The following is a 19,890-nucleotide window of genomic DNA, read 5'->3' as shown; positions in this document are numbered from 1 at the left end:
TGCCACGGCTGATTTTTCTGGATAGCATAGGTGTAAGCACCTATGCTATATAATGACGCGGCCACAGCAACACAGCAGTCATTCTTACCACTTGACAATGACTGAGGAGAGCTCGGTTGAAAGCTTGTGGGATTTTAACCACCTAACGCAGCTGGAAGCCTGAGAAAATTTTATTAACTGTGTTTTGATGTTGTACATGGCGCATTTCCTGTGCAACTTAAGTCTTATTTTCGGTCCCCCCCCCTCCCCCTCCCCCCCATTCATGTTTTATTGCTGCAGTATTATTCTGCAGTAGCGAGATACAGTAATATCCTTTGTTAGAGTATTGGTTCTTACCAGTCAAAGTTACAAAAATTTAGCTGAAAAATAAAACAATGAAAAATTCCCAGAATCCTAAAATATTCCTGGGTTTTTCCCAGTTTTCTCCCGGATGAAAAAATTCCCGGGTTTTTCCCAGATCTCCCGGTTGTCCCGAGTCGTATGCACCCTGCATAATGATACAATCTAAGATTCGAGCTCATCTTATGGCTTATCGATAGCCTTTTTCCACATACTATACACAAATGTAACGTGAACAGAGGATAATGATGTATGGTAAACAAAGTACTTTCTGAAACTTCCTGGCAGATTAAAACTGTATGCTTGACCAAGACTCGAACTCGGGACCTTTACCTTTCGCGGGCAAGTGCTCTACCATCTTAGCTACCCAAGTGCGACCCACGACCCATCCTCACAGCTTCAATTCTGCCAGTACCTCATTTCCTACCATCCAAACTTCACAGCTCTTCTGCGAACCTTGCAGAACTAGCACTCCTGGAAGAAAGGATACTGCGGAGACATGGCTTAGCCACAACCTGTGGGCTGTTTCCAGAATGAGATTTTCACTCTGCAGCAGAGTGTAGGCTGATATGAAACTTCCTGGCAGATTAAAACTGTGTGCCGAACCGAGACTTGAACTCAGGATATTTGCCTTTCGCGGGCGGCTGGAGGAGATGAGGTACTGGCAGAATTGAAGGTGTCAGGACAGGTCATGAGTCGCACTTGGGTAGCTTAGATGGTAGAGCACTTGCCCACATAAGGCAAAGATTTTCAGTTCGAGTCTCAGTCTGACATACAGTTTTAATCTGCTAGGAAGTTTCGTATCAGCGCACACTCCGCTGCAGAGTGAGAATCTCATTCTGGAAACATTCCCCACACTGTGGCTAATCTATGTCTCCGCAATATCCTTTCTTCCAGGAGTGCTAGTTATGCACGATTCGCAGAAGAGCTTCTGTGAAGTTTGGAAAGTAGGAGATGAGGCACTGGCAGAAATGAAGCTGTGAGGACAGGTCTTGAGTCGTGCTTTGGTACCTCAGATGGTAGAGCACTTGTCCACGAAAGGCAAAGTTCCCGAGTTCGAGTCTCAGTCCGGCACACAGTTTTAATCTGCCAATAAGTTTCATAACAGCACATACTCCACTGCAGTGTGAAAATTTCATTCTGGAAAGTACTTTCTGTCCCACATTATAATGTGGCTTGCAGGCTCATATATATGTAGAAACCAACTTACCAGGTTACTCTCAGAAGCTACAGAACACCTAACTCAATTTGGTATCCACTAATAATTCAGGTGGAAAACACTAGTGCAAAAGTCTAAAGATATAACATGCAAAACTGTTTTATACTATTAAAAAATTCCTTTGACTGCACTAATGCAGAGTGGTTTCATACTGGAGGAGATGTCAGGCAGTAACGTACTTTTGGTATGCTTTTGATACAGATCTACACTATCAGTGAATCAGTAAGACACACACTTACAAAATATCCTATTGGAGATTTGCCTTAACCCAAAAACTTCAATATTATACCAATAATGTATTAGAATCACAAGACGTTAAACACAGGAAAATAACTGTTCCAAATTGAAAAACTGCAAGCAGACTTGCACACCACGTATGTCTCCATCCGTATAGTTCATAAATAACACATACTAAAATATAGATCACATATCTTACAGCACATTAAGAGTTAGTATCACAATCTGTAGAACATGTATTTGAAGAAGATTCTGAAAACATTACTCCCAGTTATGCTTGTATCACAGAGGAACCATAAAAATTAAATTAGATAAAAGAATGACGAAAGAAGTCTTAGACTGCCATGTTGTGAATAATGATCTTACAAGAGGAAGAAATCAGAGTATGTAAAGATGTTTATGTGCCTATATCTACAATGGAGTAGGGGTACAGGTATGGGTAGGGGGGGGGGGAGGGAGGGAGGGAGGGAGGGAGGGAGAGAGAGAGAGAGAGAGAGAGAGAGAGAGAGAGAGAGAGAGAGAGAGGGGGGGGGGGGGGGTTTACAGAAAGATCAATAACTGGACATGAAACCATTCGTTAAGCTACTGGGAACATGTTTGGTGGCTGTATCACACAAAATTTCCTTCGAGGTCTCATAGTGGGAGAGACATTGGTATGGAGGAGCTTTATATATTTACTGTGTTACAGATGTTAATCAAAATCAGCAAGATGCCACCCATAAAATCATACAGGGTGTATCACAAAGAATAACCTGATTTCAAAGCTCCATATTTATTGATAAAAACATACTATAAACATGGGATTGCTTGCAAAATACTCCCAAAATCTTAAACCTTTTAGCTAAGCTGTTACAAAGGCTCTGATTGTCCACCAGCTGCAGCACAAAGAACATCTAGATGATACCTAAATTTGTCATAAACTTTACACAATGTATCTGCTTTTACAGAAGTTGTGGCAACTCTTTATTTTGTTCTTCACTTCTTTTATGTCATGATGTAAAGGGGAGATGAACACACTTTCCTTCACACATCCCAAAAAAAAATTCATGGGGTCATGTCTGGTGATCTTGGAGGCCAGGAATACAGGGCAGTGTCTTGGGTTCCTACGCACCCTATCCAGCATTGAGGCAGAGTGTCATTGAGAAACTGGCATATGTTGTTATGCCAGTGTGACGGACCCCATCCTGTTGAAGAGGAAGAGGAAGTCCTCAGAGTCCTCCTGATGTTGTGGAAAAAGCCACTTTGGCAGCATCTGAAGATAGCTCATTCGAGTTGCTGTGTTTTGCTCAAAGAAGAAGGGACGTTTGCTTTTTCATGAGAAATGGCACAAGAAACATTCAATTTAGGTGAGTCTCTTTCGTGCTCAATAATGTCATGAGAGTTCTGGAATCCCTATATGTGCATGTTATGTCAGTTTACTTTAATGCTCATGAAATGTTGTTTCAGGCCTGAAAATAAACCGTGGCAAAAATTTATCGTCTTCCATGTCCTCCAGCAGAGCACTGCTGAAGTCCACCCGTTTACTAGTTACCACCAACCCAAAGAGCTTGCACTAATTGTAGACAGTATGGTTTATTGACTAAACAATGCCTTAACGCTCGCCAGATAGTGTATGAGGCATTGCATGTTCTCTGCTCGTGCGGTGAGTAGACTTTTGTGGACTTCTCTCAACTGTTTGGCAAACTCTTTCTACACGATGTAATCAGAAGTGCAAGGTTGATTTGGATTCTTACCTTTGCACAAGCATCCCGTTTCTTCAAATTGGCAATGGCAACGACGAAGGTTTTTGGGTGCATGCAGATCAATGCCAAAATGTCTACGAAAAGCATGCTGGACCAAAATCACTAATTCACTCTTTGCAAACTGTAGCACACAAAATGCCTTCTATTGAGTGGCACCACTTCAGACTGACTGCAAACTGAGAAGACACACTGACATCTAACGGTGATTTTCAAAAACTCTAGGCCACACCCATTCAAACAACACACTTATCCTTGCCGGCACTTCCCACGTTTCATACTTATTATCATACAAACTCAGGTCATTCTCTTTTAAAAACCCTATATTTCAATAACATCTACTACTAAATGCAGTGTTTTTTTTGTTTTTGTTTTTTCCAGAAGACGGATGAATATTCAAGTCATATGTTTACTGTTAAATAGGTGAAAAGACAAAGGTAGATAATAAGAAATGCATTTAAATTCTGAGTTGTTTGAAATCAGTGTGGGTGGCCTTCGAAAACAAGAATACCTGATTGATTCACAGAAAGAAAATTCATGAAGAAGATTCCACTTACGTCAAAGAAGAATAAACACATACAGAGATGCGTATTATTTTGCGAGGAAAAAAGTGCAACAACTTGTGTAGAAATGTACACTACAGATTTTATCAATATATACACCACTTAAGGTTCATTTTCAATTATCATGTGCACACATATTAAATAATGTCTTATAATCACATAAAAAAGGTAATTGCAGACTATCTGGTTAGTTTAGAAGCAAGGTTTCCCCATGTGTGTGTGTATGAACTGAATTACAAGTAGCAGGATGGAGACAGACACACAAATATAGGACGTCCCTCATTTCTGGGCACAATGGAGGTTTCATCAGGGCCTTCACAGACAGGCACCATCCCCCAACCTGCAAACAGATTTCCCAGGCCATATCCTCCCAGACCCCTAATCCCCCATCAACCACAAGAACCAGTTACAAAGAGTGTAGCCCTCAGCACCAATATCACCCTAGACTGGAACAGCTGAACCACATCCTTTACCTTCAGTGATCAAATTAATGTGGAAGACCCAAGTGCAAGACCTGTCCAATTCACCCTCGCAGTATTTCGTACTCCAATCCTGTCAGAGACTTATCCTACCCCATAAGAGGCAGGGCCAACTGTGAAATCAGCAATCCTGCAATCACTGCACAGCTTTTAATGTCAATACAACAACCAAACACTTGTCCACAATAATGATGCCCACTGTCAAACTGTGGCACAACATGCAGTTGATCACAACATTCTCCATTTCCATGGTTGCTTCACAACCATGGGCATCTGGACCCTTCCCTTCACTACCAGCTTTTCTGAACTATGCAGATGGAAGTTATGCTTGCAACACATCCTTCGCTCCCATAACCCTCCTGGCCTCAATCTCTGTTAACACACTGTCCCAACACCCTCCCCCAAGTTTCCCCTTGCTCTGGCCTGTCACTCCTTCCAACCCACGTCTCCACATCACCTTCATCATGCACTGGACCCCGCTGGCTCTTGTAACTGTGCATCACTTGTCTAGCCAATGCACCTGCCACCTTTCACTTTTACACTGCTAGCCAGCCAACCTGCTATCTCCCTCTGAATCACTAGCTACCCATGCCCAACTTCTCTTCCAGCCTCCTGCCTCTTCGTCCCTCCTCCTATTCATCATACCCAACACAACCCTCACCTGTCGAAACATAATTCCAGCATTGTGAATCCAGCTGGCACAACATAGGTGTGTGTGTGTGTGTGTGTGTGTGTGTGTGTGTGTGTGTGTGTGTGTGTTCATGTCACCTCAGCATTTATCAAAAGTGAATTATTGAATTTTTAGAAATATATTTTGTATCTGACTCTCCCTGAAATAAGAGACCTCATATGTCTTTAAATAAGTTGGCAATCCGAGTCGCAGCTCATGTACGACTGGAAAGGCTGAACAAGTATGTCAGTGAAAACACTCCTACCTGGAGACTGAATGAAAACGTTCATGTAACTGACGTAACATCAGAGACTTTGTCAGTTGGTTGCCTCACATTAAATGAAACAACTCAAACTCTTAGAGTGAGTGCAAAATATTCTTATAACTGACATGGCAGTAGAGACGATTTCAATCAGTTGTTAGATTCCACTGAAAAAACCTACCGAATGAGAAAACAATAACTGGCCAGTATGTTGTTCAAACTACTCAGTTGTACCAACACTACACTGTACGCCATGTCTAGTCATTAAAGGTAAGTAGCATTCCTTATACAGCCACCTGCTAACTTTAAAATTCAGCAATAATGTTAATAGTGCTAGAAGGTTTTGCAATACATCCTGAATATTGTCCACACAAGGAAATATTTATTACAAATGTCTCCCTTTTATCACTGCGCAATTCACTATGGGAAGCTATCAGTAAGGGCCACACCTGCATCTTCCTGTGAGAGAAGTATATGAACAAAGCAGATTAGGAAGAGGTGTTGGTAACTGAAGACAGCCCTTTCTATGCTAAAATGTGTCATATCCCCTGAATTCACAATTGAACCCAAGACAAGTGAACCTATTCCTGCAAAGTAGAATAAGCACATAATTCTACAAAGAGAAATGGTTAGGTGGAGACATGTGATAAGTTCCATATGTGTGGCACTATCAGTACTATCATCTAAGGCATTTCTATCAGTACTATCATCTAAGGCATTTCTTGAACCAAGCTGGGCAGTGTAAAAAAAAGATGTGTTTCATTCAAGGGTCCCTACTGCAAACTTCCAAAGGTTTGTTTAATCTCATTCACCCTTTTTATCAAGCAAGTTAGTTGTCTGAATACCCTTATTTCATGATCCACCAATGTCACTTCTGAAAATATAAACTGGTGATGAAACATACTTATTTCAATTAAAAAATAAATTTAAAAAACTGAATTAATGGTATTTTAAAGCTATTTAAATCATATTAACTGCACAAGGAGAGAACTTGCAGCCCAGTAAAATTTTGCAGTTCTGAAGATATTCTAACACAAATGTGCCCTTTCTTACAACTGATCTTTGTTATTACAGCCTGATATGAAATTCCGTATCGCACTCTTAAAAACTTATATTTGATGTTAGCACCATCAGCATGTCGAAGCTAATGGAATTTCTATTCTGAGGGGCTATAAGGTTCATTTTTGTCTCACAAGAGGTAATGTACTAGTCTGCTGAGCCACAGTCCTGCTTCCCTGAGCGAACTTAATTAATCTATGATATGACACAGAACACGGAAGACTACATTCCTACATTCAGGATACATGCATATCCTGATGTGTTTCACTCACTTTCACTTTCTCTCACTCTCTCACTCTCTCTCTCTCTCTCTCACTCACTCACTCACTCACTCACACACACACACACACACACACAAATAGTACTGATGCTAGAAGGCAAAAAAAGTCACTTTTACTCTTCCTCTCATGCCAGTTGAGTCAGCTCAAATTCAACAGGTCACAGATCACTGACATTGTTAAATCATACAAAGTACACAAGTCAATCCACGACTGATACAATACTTGCAAGTCTCCAATGACCCTTTTCCAAAGAAAAGTTTGCATTTCTCATCATTTCACTATTAAATCTTGCATTTATTTCTCACTTCCTCTTTTCCCCATAACATAATCTTTACGCCCTGCCTCAAACAAAGAATGTCTGCTGGTCCTCAGAAACTAGGAAATGCTTCAACTCCATATGTTTCACAAGGGTTACTGGCTTGCAAATGAGATCAGTAGGTGCCCATTTGTCAATCTAAGACCATACTGTAAGTCAACTATCATTTCATGTGAAATATTTTCTCTACTCAGTAGCTTTAATTAGCAGAATCAGATTTTGAATGCCAACACTAATGCCTTTAATTTAAATCTGCAAAAAATCAACACATGTTGTAGAAACGACTTACTTTAAGGCAGCTATGAGTGCAATTGCTTGTACTGTTTTGGTCATTCTTCAGATGGATTAATATATTTGCACTATTTCTGTTCCTTCCTCTACCTCTTGTGTTCTATGGCTGAACACCACCTTTCAACACTGAAATATGTTATAACAGACCAATGTCTTTTAAGAGAAAGTACCTTTGTATAAACTTATATCTGCAGTCAGTTGTCTGACACAAAGATTATCTTGTACAAATGAACTTTATTCTAATCATGCACGATTTACCTTCTCCTCGTCCCATTTAATTTGCTATATATAGTTGGCTGGAGACCATTCAAGATGGTAACATGCTTCAATAAAGAGTCAAAATAGGTATTAAACCATAAAAACAAACAGACAAAGCAAGAAACTCAAAACATTCAAGTCATACTCATTCCTTTTGCCAGCTTCTACTTCAAATTTGCAGCTTCGAGGACCATTACCTGTGAATTTGCTTCTCCTAACGGTTTCTTCTTGAAAAGAGGAGTGCTTGTAGACAGAGTAAGGCCCATGCCAGCTTCTCTATGTCTGTGATCTGCAGCAGGTTGCGGAGGTGGTGGGGAAAGGCCAGCTGGGTTTGTGTATCGGTGGCTGTGGTGATTGTGATGATGGTGTGGAGATTCTAAAAGACGATACCCTGATTCCAGTGATGTGCGGCTGTGCGATACTGAACTCGAGTCACTTGATCGCCCAGAATCCTGCAGTAATTTCAGATAAAACTTCTGATAATGTTAAAAGAACTATAATCATGTATACAGAGCACTCTGAAATGGATTAAATTGAGAAGGAATATTTTTTGCAATAAATAAGAGAAAATAACTCATCACTGTTAGAACTAGAATCATTCCCAGCATTGAGGGACACACACACACACACACGCAGAGAGAGAGGGAGAGAGAGAGAGAGAGAGAGAGAGAGAGAGAGAGAGAATGGGGAGGGGGGAGGGGAGGGTTGGGAGGGAGAGGGTGGTGGTGAAGGAAAGACACACATGTGAACAGCGTTCAAAATTTATGATTTCAAGCAATAGGCTGGTTACAAAACAGTCCAATACAGCTATACTCTGTAAATACAAAACTTATGAAAAATTAAAAGACAAGGATGGGGTTTAAGTTGTACTAGAAACAGTACATCTAGAATGATTTTGCAGTCAAAAGCAGAGGGTACAGTGAACAGAAACTTTCTGGCTCACTAAAACTGTGTGTCAGACCAGGACTCAAACCTGGCTTTTGTGGGCAAATGTCCCACTGGATAGCTAATCCAGGCATGACTCACAACTCATTCTCAGAGCTTTACTTCTGCCAGTATCTCTCCCCTACTTTTCAGACTTTACAGGGCATTTTGGGAAAGTAGGAGAGGTACTGGCAGATATAAACCTGAGGAGGCAGGCTGTGAGTTATAGCTAGAAAGCTCGGTCGGGAGAGCATTAGGCTGTCAAAGACGAAGGTTCCAGGTTGAAGTCCCCATCTGGCACAGACTTTTAATCTGCTACAAATGGATTGGACATGTGAGTGAAACTCTGAAACAGCTAAATAGATTAGTTTTAAAACATCCCGTTAGTGGTCACTAATAAAACAAGGCAGGCATACTGCTAAAACACTATCACTAAGAATATATATTTATATACAAAAAAGTGATAATACTGAAGTAAGATGGAAGAATACAGAAACATAAAACATAAATACCACGTATTATGATTCAACTTCTACTTGCCAGACGACAACAAGCATTCACGTGAACAAAAGGTGAAAAGAACATTACTATTTAAAGCCAAAAAGTGAGAGGAAGGGGTAGGGAAATGTAAAAAATTGGGAAGCACATAGGAAAGTCTACCAAGACCATGAATCAAGAAAGTAGGTTCACACGAACACAGAGAGGGAGTACATTCAGAATTCAGTGTTGAGTAGGTAACCAAGTCCCTTTAGGAAAATATTGGGTTGGCGATTGAGTTCCTAGAATTTTTCCATAAGTTTAAGAAAACACAACACATAATAGGGACTATAGTCATCAATAATATATTTTCCTTCACTATTTACAATAGTCTGTCAACCCTGGGGTAAATTTTCGATTCTATGACTGCAGAAATCCCATGGTTTTGAGGCGAAGAACTCACTGAGCCATGTTACGAGTGCATTTTTATCCAGAAGGGAAGTTCCTTGAAGGTTGTTTGATGGAGAGTGGAAAAAGTGAAAATCTGAGGTTGCAAGATGAAGTCTATAACGTGGGTGTGGAACAACTTCCCAACCCAATTTGTTAGTCTAGCAGAACACAGGTGGGTATTATCATGAGTCACAACACTTCACGTAGTCTTTCTGGTTGTTGTTGTTGTTGTGCTGCCTCTACAAGATGTCTCAGTTGTTGACAATAAATGTCAGTGATGGTACACCTAGGGGGAAGCAATTTGTAGTACATCACATTGTCACAGTCTGCAAGACATTTCAGTTGTTGACAATAAATATCAGCAGTGACGGGTACACCTAGGGGGAAGTAATTTGTAGTATACCACACCGCCACTGTTCCACAAGATGTATAACATTATCTTTCGTAGACATGTGCAGGTATTTGTATGGAAGTTGCTGCTTTGTTTGGGCTCAACCATTCCTTTCTTTTCCTTACGTCAGCATGAAGACACCATTTCTCATCAGCAATAATAACAATGAATAGGAATGGTCAGTGTTGATCATGAGCCAATTGATGACAAGCAAGCAGAGATGCAGGTATGGCCACTCACCGATTTTTGCGATTTTGGCTTAGAGCATATAATACCCATACACTCAATTTCTGAACCTTCCCAACTGCATGCAAATGTCGCACAATGATCACCGTTCATCACATTTGCCAAGTCTTGAGTACATTGACATGAATCATTGTGAATTAATGCATTCAAAGAATCTTCATCAAACCTTAAAGGTCTTCCTCAATGTGGAGAGTCACTAATGTCGAAACAATCCTTAAAACGAGAAAACCATTTTCTTGTTCTGCTCTATCCAATGGCATTATCCCCATACAGGACATTAATGTTTCTGGCTGCCTCTGCTGTTGTCAACCCTCTACTGAACTCAAACAGAAGACTATGTCAGAAATGTTCCAATTTCTCCACTTTGCACTCCATTTTCTAGTGTCGTCAGCTCCTCTCAGTATCTCCAAATGACAAAATGTAAACTCAAATAGCAACAGTGAACTACAAATTAAAAAATGACAATCAATACATAAACCGATAGCAATCGGAAAATTGAAATACAAACTGCAAAACAAATACCGTATTTACTCGAATCTAAGCCGCACTCGAATCTAAGCCGCACCTGAAAAATGACACTCAAAATCAAGGGAAAAAAAATTTCCCAAATCTAAGCCACACCTGAAATTAGAGACTCGAAATTCAAGGGGAGAGAAAAGTTTTAGGCCGCACCTCCAAATCAAAACAAAGTTGGTCCACTGTAATATGAGACACAATTTAGGTCGAATGAATGATGATACAGCTACAGTAGTTTGGTTCGAGTCGTAAGCTTCGCAGTTAAGCTTTACCAGGTAGCCACTGCTATGCGTCAGGTGCTCCGTCCGTATTTATACGGGTACCCTTCCTTATTCACGTGCTTCGTCTGGTTTGAATCAATTGCTTATTTTTCTTTGATCTGATAAGTGCCGTTCTCTTTGTTATAGGTATTTACGTCTCTCTAAGCTGAAAATGCATCACTGTACTGTGTCATGCATTGTTTGCCGCATTCTGATAATGAGTGTTTACGCCCCATCACCGCTCGCGGCATGGCTTGCTTTCGTGCACGCTACCGCCGCTTACAATTAAAAAAAAAAGAGAGAGAGGGGAATCGGTCTCATTAGCAAAACAATGGCAAGGGGCTGCTATTTGTTGTTACTTACACTGCTGCTTTCTTTGATAATGATCAACAAGAACCAAATAATAGACTGTGTATGATAGAAGATGTTCTGAACGAGAGTTCAGTGAAAATTTTTCTCCGTTTGAAAATCTTTGTAGACGCCTCTTTAGTACATTACATTCTGCACAGAAATTAGAGTCATCTTAGATTCAAAAATCTAGTCAATTGCTGTGCTTCATTTCTGACTGTATCACTATTAGGCATAAGAATAATACGAATATAAACATGACATGATATGTATATTCTACCACGTTTGCTGTTGTCTCACTCTAGTTTCGTAGTTTATTAGGCAGACAGGATTTAAATGAAAGAATACATGGCAAAATGTTTATATTCATATTATTCTTATGGTGAAGAGAATACTGCATGTGATTCACAATTCATAAAAGTTCCTATTAGCAACCATCTCTTCTCACATGTAGGAAGAAATTCAGAACGTAGAGTTAGCCATATTGACAAACATCCCAAACAGTCTTGCCAGTCGGATTTTCGTAGTACAACAAAATGCTGCTACATTCGAAGATGAACAATATGGAATTTGTATTTACTTTGTTGGATAATGTATGAAAATGCAGTGGTCAAAACTCGGGGCGGAGAAAAAAGCTCGTCTTCCACTTTTTTTTTTTTTTTTAATTTATTTACTGATGCAGAGGTTTTGGCGCCAGTATTTATCTTTAGGCCTGCAAAGCACGCCTGTGTAGTGCTACATATATTCGACGGCAGAAGTTAGTTGTGGCGGCACCTACCAACCTTTTTTAGAACTTCCGCTTACTTTGCACTCGATTCTAAGCCGCAGGCGGTTTTTTGGATTACAAAAACCGGAAAAAAAGTGCGGCTTAGATTCTAGTAAATATGGTACACTATGAACTTACGCACAAATCTAATAGCTATGTCAGGTCAGAAAAGGAGGCCTAGTGCACTTTGTATGTTTGTTGTGGGCCTCGCTCCACCCCTCCTCTCCCTGGCCCATGCGGAGAAAATTCTGTCAGCAGTTACTAAGTACTCTGGTGCAGTCAGCTGCAAATTGTGGCTCACCAATGGTGCTTATCACTGAATTTAATGACCAATCTGCAGTTTGTTTAAATGATTAGGTAAAGTGGGGAAGACAGCTAGCTTCTCTCACAAGTTGGAAACACAACTTGTAATGTAGAAGTAAATAAATTTAAAAACATCTAGAATATATCAGGCATGTGCTACATGCAAAAAGTGGCTTCTCATATACCAGAGTACATATGGTATGGGCATGTGAATTTTTTTTACTTAGTTTTAGGTCAGAGAAACCCACCAAAGGCCTAATAATCAATTATGTGCTGTGCTCTGAGAGATGAGTAAATCACTCACTTTAATTAAACTCATTTTTATAAGACACAAAGAATAAGTGTTAAAAGGTATTTATTACCTCCAGAAATGTCAAGGATTGCATCACAGAATTCATCTCATATATTACATCTAAATGTAACATCTCCACTTCTTAAAGCACCTTACAGAATGTAGCAGAGGTTATAGCATTATACCATTTTAATATCCCGGTTTCCTGTTCCAGTCATGAAAACAGCACAAGGCGAACAAATGCCAATAAGTTTCTTTATAAGCTCAGATTATTATGTTTCCTAGAATTTTCCAATGAATCTCAGTCTGGCATTTTCCCAACTTCCAAGATGAGTTACCTGATCATCCTAGTTTGTTTTTATTGAGGGTCAACTGCCAGTTATTGCACCAAGTGTCAATCCTCTGTGAGACTTCCTCCATTTGGCTACAATTTTATGGTGTTATAACTTCCCTACATAGATCAGCAGTCTGGTCAAATAGCATCAACGAGCTTCCAGCACCATCCACCAGGTCGTAATCCAATGTTTGTAAGCTCACTAGGAAATGCAATTCATTCATGAAAAAAGTAGTTTACACAAACCACATTTGACTGCTTCTTGATTATTGCTCACTGTCTGGAGAAGAGAAGATTCAAAGAAGAGCTGTGCATGTTTTCATGGATTCATTTGGTTGGCATGAGAGCACAATGGAGATATTCATCCCACTGTAATGGGAGATTCTCCACCAGGGCACTGTGCACCACAGTAAGGCCTAGTGTTAAAAAAACTCTGAGTGTACATTGCAAGGAGAGTATGGGAAAATATGAATTCCCTCCAAATATACTTCATGAAATGACCATGACGGTAAACTTTGTGAAATCCAAGCTTATAAAGGGACTTACTGTGTCCTTCATCTTGCACACCATTTGTGGATGGAATAGCACTTTGAGATATTATAGGGACACACTCTCCATCCTCTGCCACACACTGCAAGATAGCTTGTGGAGTATAAATGTAGATATGGATAAAACACTGGAGACAAGTCTGCAATGGACAAGATCTGAAAACCTGAAAAGTCAGGTGTGGCAGCAGCTATAATAAACAAGTCACAGAAGAGGTATGGGCAGACAGGCGCTGAAAGAATCCATAGTGTTTTCAAAGAGCACCAGGACTAAAAGGTACCCCATTGTAGAAAGCTTCAGTACAATTTCAATACTCAGCAGCATATGCCAGTCCTCCAGATTTACTTCACTTATTCATGTCGTAAGATAAAAATTTTTAGGTCTGGTGGGGGACATTCAGCTTGGTACAACAATTCCAGCTGTTTAGCTAAGTAACATGCTACTAACTGTACGGGAGGCACTGGTCAAACAATGTGTCACCACTGCTCCAACCATTCTGCAGTCCAGATTTGGCTCCATGGACTTCCTTTTGTTTTCATGCTCCATAAGAAACTTCACTGGATATTATTTTGGGACTACTGAAGCAAGTCAAGAGATTTCAGTGCAATACCTGAACATCCTTTGGACTGCTGCCTTCAAGAGGGCATACAAAGAATGTCTAATAATGCAGGGGGATGGCATTTTGAACAACACTAACTCACTCTTTCCTATATTTAAGTTATAACTTCTGCCACATTATTTATTGGACAAACCCTGCAGATGACACAAGAGACAATGAAAAGACAGTAAGATAAACTACGAACGTAGTGACCCATTTAAGATTCCACAACCGTGATTCAGGCGCACTACTATGCGATACACCACAGAAATCAAAAGACGCCAGCACAGGCAGAGGGCCCCTACTCTCTGAAGTGCACACAGCCTCTCCGTAGTGCACTCTAATGGCCAGCCAACGGCTTAGAGTTGGGCCTGGCCATCCTCGCATGGAGCCTGATGTTTGCTTCAACTGATATAACTAGGACTAGTAGGACAGCCACTCTATGGCAAGTGTTTTTTCTGGTTGAAATAAATGTTGTATTTATTATTATCTGTGTGTTCTTGTAGTCAGAACACATTGGTGACAAGTAGGGTCATTTTTCACGTGTTATGTTGTGCGGTTGTTCCTTGCAATCGGTTCAGACATTTTTCTTGTTATGACATGGAAGTTCTGCTTCAAACATTGGTGCAACAACAGATGGAAGTTCTTACAGTCCTATAACAGGCTTTGTCGACGTTGCTCTCTCCCCCTTCACCTCCAGCTATATTTCCTCCTCTATCCCCACCATTTGATAAGGCAATGGAAGATTGGTAACCACATGAGCACTGCCTACAGCAACATTTCCACACTGTCCATGTCACAGATGCAGAGGTATGTCATGCACTGCTTTTGTCCTGGATTTCTCCCACCTTGTATCAGGCATTGTGGCAGTTGGTCCCATTTACAAGGACTTTCTCCGCTGTCTTTTGACAATTTATGCCCATTGTTGTCTCCCTATTACTGCTGCCACACACGTTGTGGTTGTTAGGATTAAATTCTACCAATGCAGGAAACAGCCCCATCAGTCTTATGATGCCTGAGCTGTGACTCTCCATGGCCTTATTCCCAAGTCAAAAGGGTCATATGCAGATGACATGGTTCATGTTATAATCCGATCTGCCCCGGACAAGGAAGTTCAGCAACAGGTCTTTCAATTAGAAAACCCTCCTTCAACAAGGTGTTGTCCACCGTCCAGTCATATGAGCTGATCGGCAGCTGGAAGCATGGTGCAATGGCATGGCAGTGCGAGGTGGTACGGCTGCGTCCACTGTGTCCGGGGAGAACAACATAGTGGCGGTACAAACCAGCCAATCCAGTAGCTTCCACGAACCACGTAAACAGCACTCCAGCCATCACTCCCTATTTTCAGCATGTGCATCTTGTCACTCCCAACATGATGGATCAAAATGCCTCCAGCATTGCGCTGTCTGTCATAAGAGTCAGAAAAAAGACCATATTGATGTAATCTCCAAATCAACATAACAGAATGCAGTATCGGAGAACATGGATACAGATATCCAGGAAGCATCCTGGTCAGGACCGGTTCCCCATCAGGTGTCCAACAAGCTTTTTATCGAGATCTTTGTTCTCTCACGACAACTGCACCTACAGATGGACACCAGTGTGGCAGTTTCCCCACTTAATGCCCAAACATATTCACACCTTGGCTGTCTTCCGCTGTCACCAGTAAACAGCTGTCCATGGGGATATGGTAAACAGCAAAACCCTTGCGTGGTCAGTTCACAGCTGATGTTACCTATAGCTCAGTAATTCAGCATATTAGTTTTATTGTTGTTTATGTTCTAGTTCAGCTAAACCATTTCAGGTTTGATGACTTCCAGGCTTTGGCTTTATAGCGATGGACTCCATATGGTTTGTATCTTCTGACTTCCACTATCATTCATCACAATTTGTATTGTGCCCCAAATTTCAGGAAATTTTTGCAGAAGGCCTACTGTGCAACAAACACTTTACAGCCCACATAACCCTGTAGCAGTCAATCGTACTAGATTTTTTCATGCTCGGCAGATTTCAATAGTCTTCCACTCTCAAGTAAAGGCAGATTTGGACCGGCTTACATCTCTCAGAGTGTGGTTCTCATTTCCTCTAGTGAAAGGATCACACCCCTTGTTATTGTGATGAAAGCCTCTGGTAAACTGCAACTTTGCAGTGATTTTATGGTCACCATGAATTCACAATCCATGATCAACATATTCCCACTGCAACATGCCAGAAGAGCTGTTCACACACTTAGCAAGGGGTCAATTCTTCACCAAACTTGACCTTTCTGAATCATATCACCATTTACCCTAGGATGAAGAGTCCAAGCGTATCATGGTTCTTAATACACCTTTTGGCCTGTATCAATACCAGTGGTTAATGTTCAGTGTAGCAACTGTCCCACAATTTTTCAACAGTATCAGGAATGGGACACATCCACTATACCGCAATGTTTCAACTACCTGGATGACATTGTCGTTTCCAGATATACCACGAGTGACCACCTGCACAATCTCCGGGCCCTTTTTGAAAAGCTTCTGGCCATGAGTCGGCATTGCAATCTACAGGAGTCTAAATTTTTCCTACCCTCTCTTGAATATCTGGGCCACACCACATCATGAGAGGTTGTCCCACCCCTGGCGAGCCTGGCTGCAGTCTTCACAGACCTACAGTGTCCCTGTCGTTGCAAGAATTGCAGACTTTCTTGGGTGAAATTGCCTATTACTACAGGTTCATTCCTAGGGTATTCACCATTGCGTGTGCCCTCTACTTCTTCCCCACATGGGTGCTTCCTTTGTACGGCCTATGGTGTGCAATCAGGCCTTTTCCAGGCTGAAGACCTCAGGTCGGTACCATGTATACCTACTTTTGATCCTAGCAAACCACTGCTTTTGGCTATGGATGCCTCACAATATGGTTTTGGCTATAGACGCCTTGCAGTATGGCGTGGGGGCTGTCCTTGCCCATTGGAATGCACACGGCTTGGAGCATCCACTGGTTTACATCTGATACTCTCAGTCTTGCAGAGGTCCATTACCCTCCCATCGAGAAGGAAGATCTGACGATTGTGTATACAGTCACCAAATTTCACATATTCTTGTATGGCACCAAATTACAACTCATTATGGGCAACAACCGTTAGTTTCACTATTCAGTCCATCCGACCAGGTCTCCAATAAGGTGGCCCACAGGTTGTACTGTTGGGCATTGTTCCTCTCCAAACACCAATATGACATCCATTTTTGCACCATGCCAACACGAAGTCCTTATCTCGGCTGCCCATCGGTCGAGACCCTGAGTTTGACAGAAAGGAGCTTATGTGTTTCCATTTGGATGCCGCATGGTGGTAGACAGCTTTCTGATCACTAGTACCCAGGTCACCAGAGCCACAGCATCTGACTCTGTCCTCAAGCAGGTTATGCACCTTGTCCAGCAGGGTTGGATGTCTCATCCTCCCAGCCACACTTTCAATCTGCTTCATAACTATTTTGTCATGTGCCATCATGTCTCAGTCTTAAGACAGGTTCCTCCTCCTCTCCATGGATGACACAGCCCCAGAGTGGTCATTCCTGGGGGTTTGCAGTGGGATGTCTTACAGATATTGCATGAAGGTCACTGGGGTGTTTCTCCACACCAAAGCCTTGGCTCGCAGACATGTGTACTGGCCTGGCATGGACTGGGAGCTGGAGCATTTGGTGGCTGTCTGTCCTTGGTGCACAAACAAGCAGACAGCTCCCAAGGCTTTGCTTTATCCATGGCCACCAGTGACCCAGCCCTGGGACAGGGATTTTATGAGTGCACTTCTGAATGTTTTTTGGCTGATCATCACTGTCGCATTTTCGCATTTTAAATACATGGTCTTGTGCTCCTTGGCCACTGCAGAGGGTTATTATCAAGGTGCTTTCAAAAAAAATTTCTGTGGAAGGTCTCCCAGTTACTCTCATTTCTGACAACAGACTTCAGTTGCTATTCCAAGCATTTCATGATTTCTTCGTGGGGTTGGGCATTCGCCATGTTCGTCCCCTTCCCTTTCACCCTCAATCTAATGGGGAGGCCGAGTGCATGGTTTGCACCTTTAAGGCTCAGATGAAAACATATCTGCAACAGTTTCCCACCAAGGATGCATGTTACTGGTTTTTCTGATGGCCTACCGGATGACTCCTATTGGTTCCTGTAGTCCTGCCGAGCTTCTTCATAGGTGCCAGCTGCAGATGTTGCTCCACCTCCTCCATCCGGGTTTTCACCCACCGTCATGTTCCACTGTACTGTGCTTTCTGCCAGGGATGGAAGTCTGAGTACGTGGTTTTGGTGGGCACCCCGGTGGTTACCGGCAACCATCGTGCATCAGAAGAGCCACTGTGTCTTCACTTTCCAGACAGGAGACCAGGAGGTCTGGCGTCATCAAAATCAGCTCCGAGTTCAGGTGGGCACCTGCCCACTCCTCCTCCCTGCACTACCACCTTCGCTGGTGCTTCGTTGTTCAGTGCTTCCTATACGCCGGAGTTCCTGCCTCATTCTTCGCTTGCGGCAACACCGTCCAATGAGCCTTTGACATCACAGCCACCAGCAGGGGCTCTGGTGCCCCTCCAGCCAGTGGACACACCCCTCACCGGTTTGATGTCTCCTGCGTGGCTTCAACCTGAGGTGAAGTCGCCTCTACCTGCCCCACTGCTGCAGACCATCAGCACAGATCAAGGCTTGGATTGCTAGTCACTTGTTCTGTCGTCTCATGCTCCCACAAGGGGGGTGTCGGGGCACTCTTTGTGCCAGTCACTTTCGTCCATATTCCAAGGTGTCTACCGAGTGGGATTTGCTCCCCTCCAGCATCCAAGACCCCCATGGATGTAGACGCCACCTCCAAATCACGGTCATTCACTCCTGGCCCAGGGAATCAGCAATGCTCCACCCCCAAAGAGGGAGGGGTGTACTGACCCACATAAGATTCCACAACCGTGATCCAGGCATCCAGCTGTACAGCAAGCCACAGAAGTTGCAACAAGATGCCAGCACCAGCAGAGCCCCCCCCCCCCCCCCCCCCTCAGATGTGGGCATAGCCTCACTATAATGCACTCTCCCAGCCGGCCGATGGTTTGTTGAGTCAGGCCCAGCCAGCCTCGCATGTTTTCCGATGTTTACTTTAGCCAACATGACTAGAACTACTAGGACAGCCACTCCATGGAAACTGGTTTTTTTCTGTATCAAATACTTGCAGTAATAATGTCTTGAGTTTGTTATTATCTGTGTTTTCTTGTAGTCAGATGAACCAATTATTAAGGGCATCAAAATGGACAAAAATGTCAACCAATGGAGAAAAAAAAGAAAATTGATGCCCACCTCTCTGTGTGAAACAGCCAGGAAGGTGAGGGAGGGGAGAGGGGAGAAAGTAGTCCCCAACAACAGGACAGATGAACGGAAGTAAATGCAGTGTGGGTGGCAGAAACTGAGTACATTTCCAAATGCAAGTTACCATCTGTAATGTTCAGTGTTACTTTGATTAAGAGGTAGAATCAAGACTACTCATATTGTTAAACTGATAATGAGTATAATGTTAAGCATATTTTGTGTTACACTATAGCCACTCTGACTCTAAGCATTCATACTTATAGGTTATAGCTGGGGGAGGGTGCGAGAGGAGTAGACTACCTGGAGTTCTGTGGAAGAACAGTGGATATAATGAACCTCAATTCAAGGAGTGACTACATATAATGATATCTATGGCAAGATGGTGTTCTTTGAGAAGTAAATCA

General features: G+C 42.1%; 1 protein-coding gene across 3 annotated transcripts in view; it reads right to left on the bottom strand.

Moving 5' to 3' along the window:
- LOC126184737 (filaggrin) overlaps window positions 1-19,890 on the bottom strand; it is a 351,145-nt gene that overhangs the window by 123,003 nt on the left and 208,252 nt on the right. For all 3 annotated transcript variants that reach the window (XM_049927274.1, XM_049927275.1, XM_049927277.1), the window contains exon 6: window positions 7,911-8,165. In XM_049927274.1, the coding sequence (XP_049783231.1) occupies window positions 7,911-8,165 (255 nt within the window). The remainder of the gene's footprint in view (window positions 1-7,910; window positions 8,166-19,890) is intronic.

Source organism: Schistocerca cancellata, chromosome 4 (genome assembly GCF_023864275.1).
Source record: "Schistocerca cancellata isolate TAMUIC-IGC-003103 chromosome 4, iqSchCanc2.1, whole genome shotgun sequence".
Lineage (NCBI taxonomy): Eukaryota > Metazoa > Arthropoda > Insecta > Orthoptera > Acrididae > Schistocerca > Schistocerca cancellata.
Note: the sequence above shows the minus strand (reverse complement) of the source record. Positions and strands in the feature narration are given on the sequence as shown.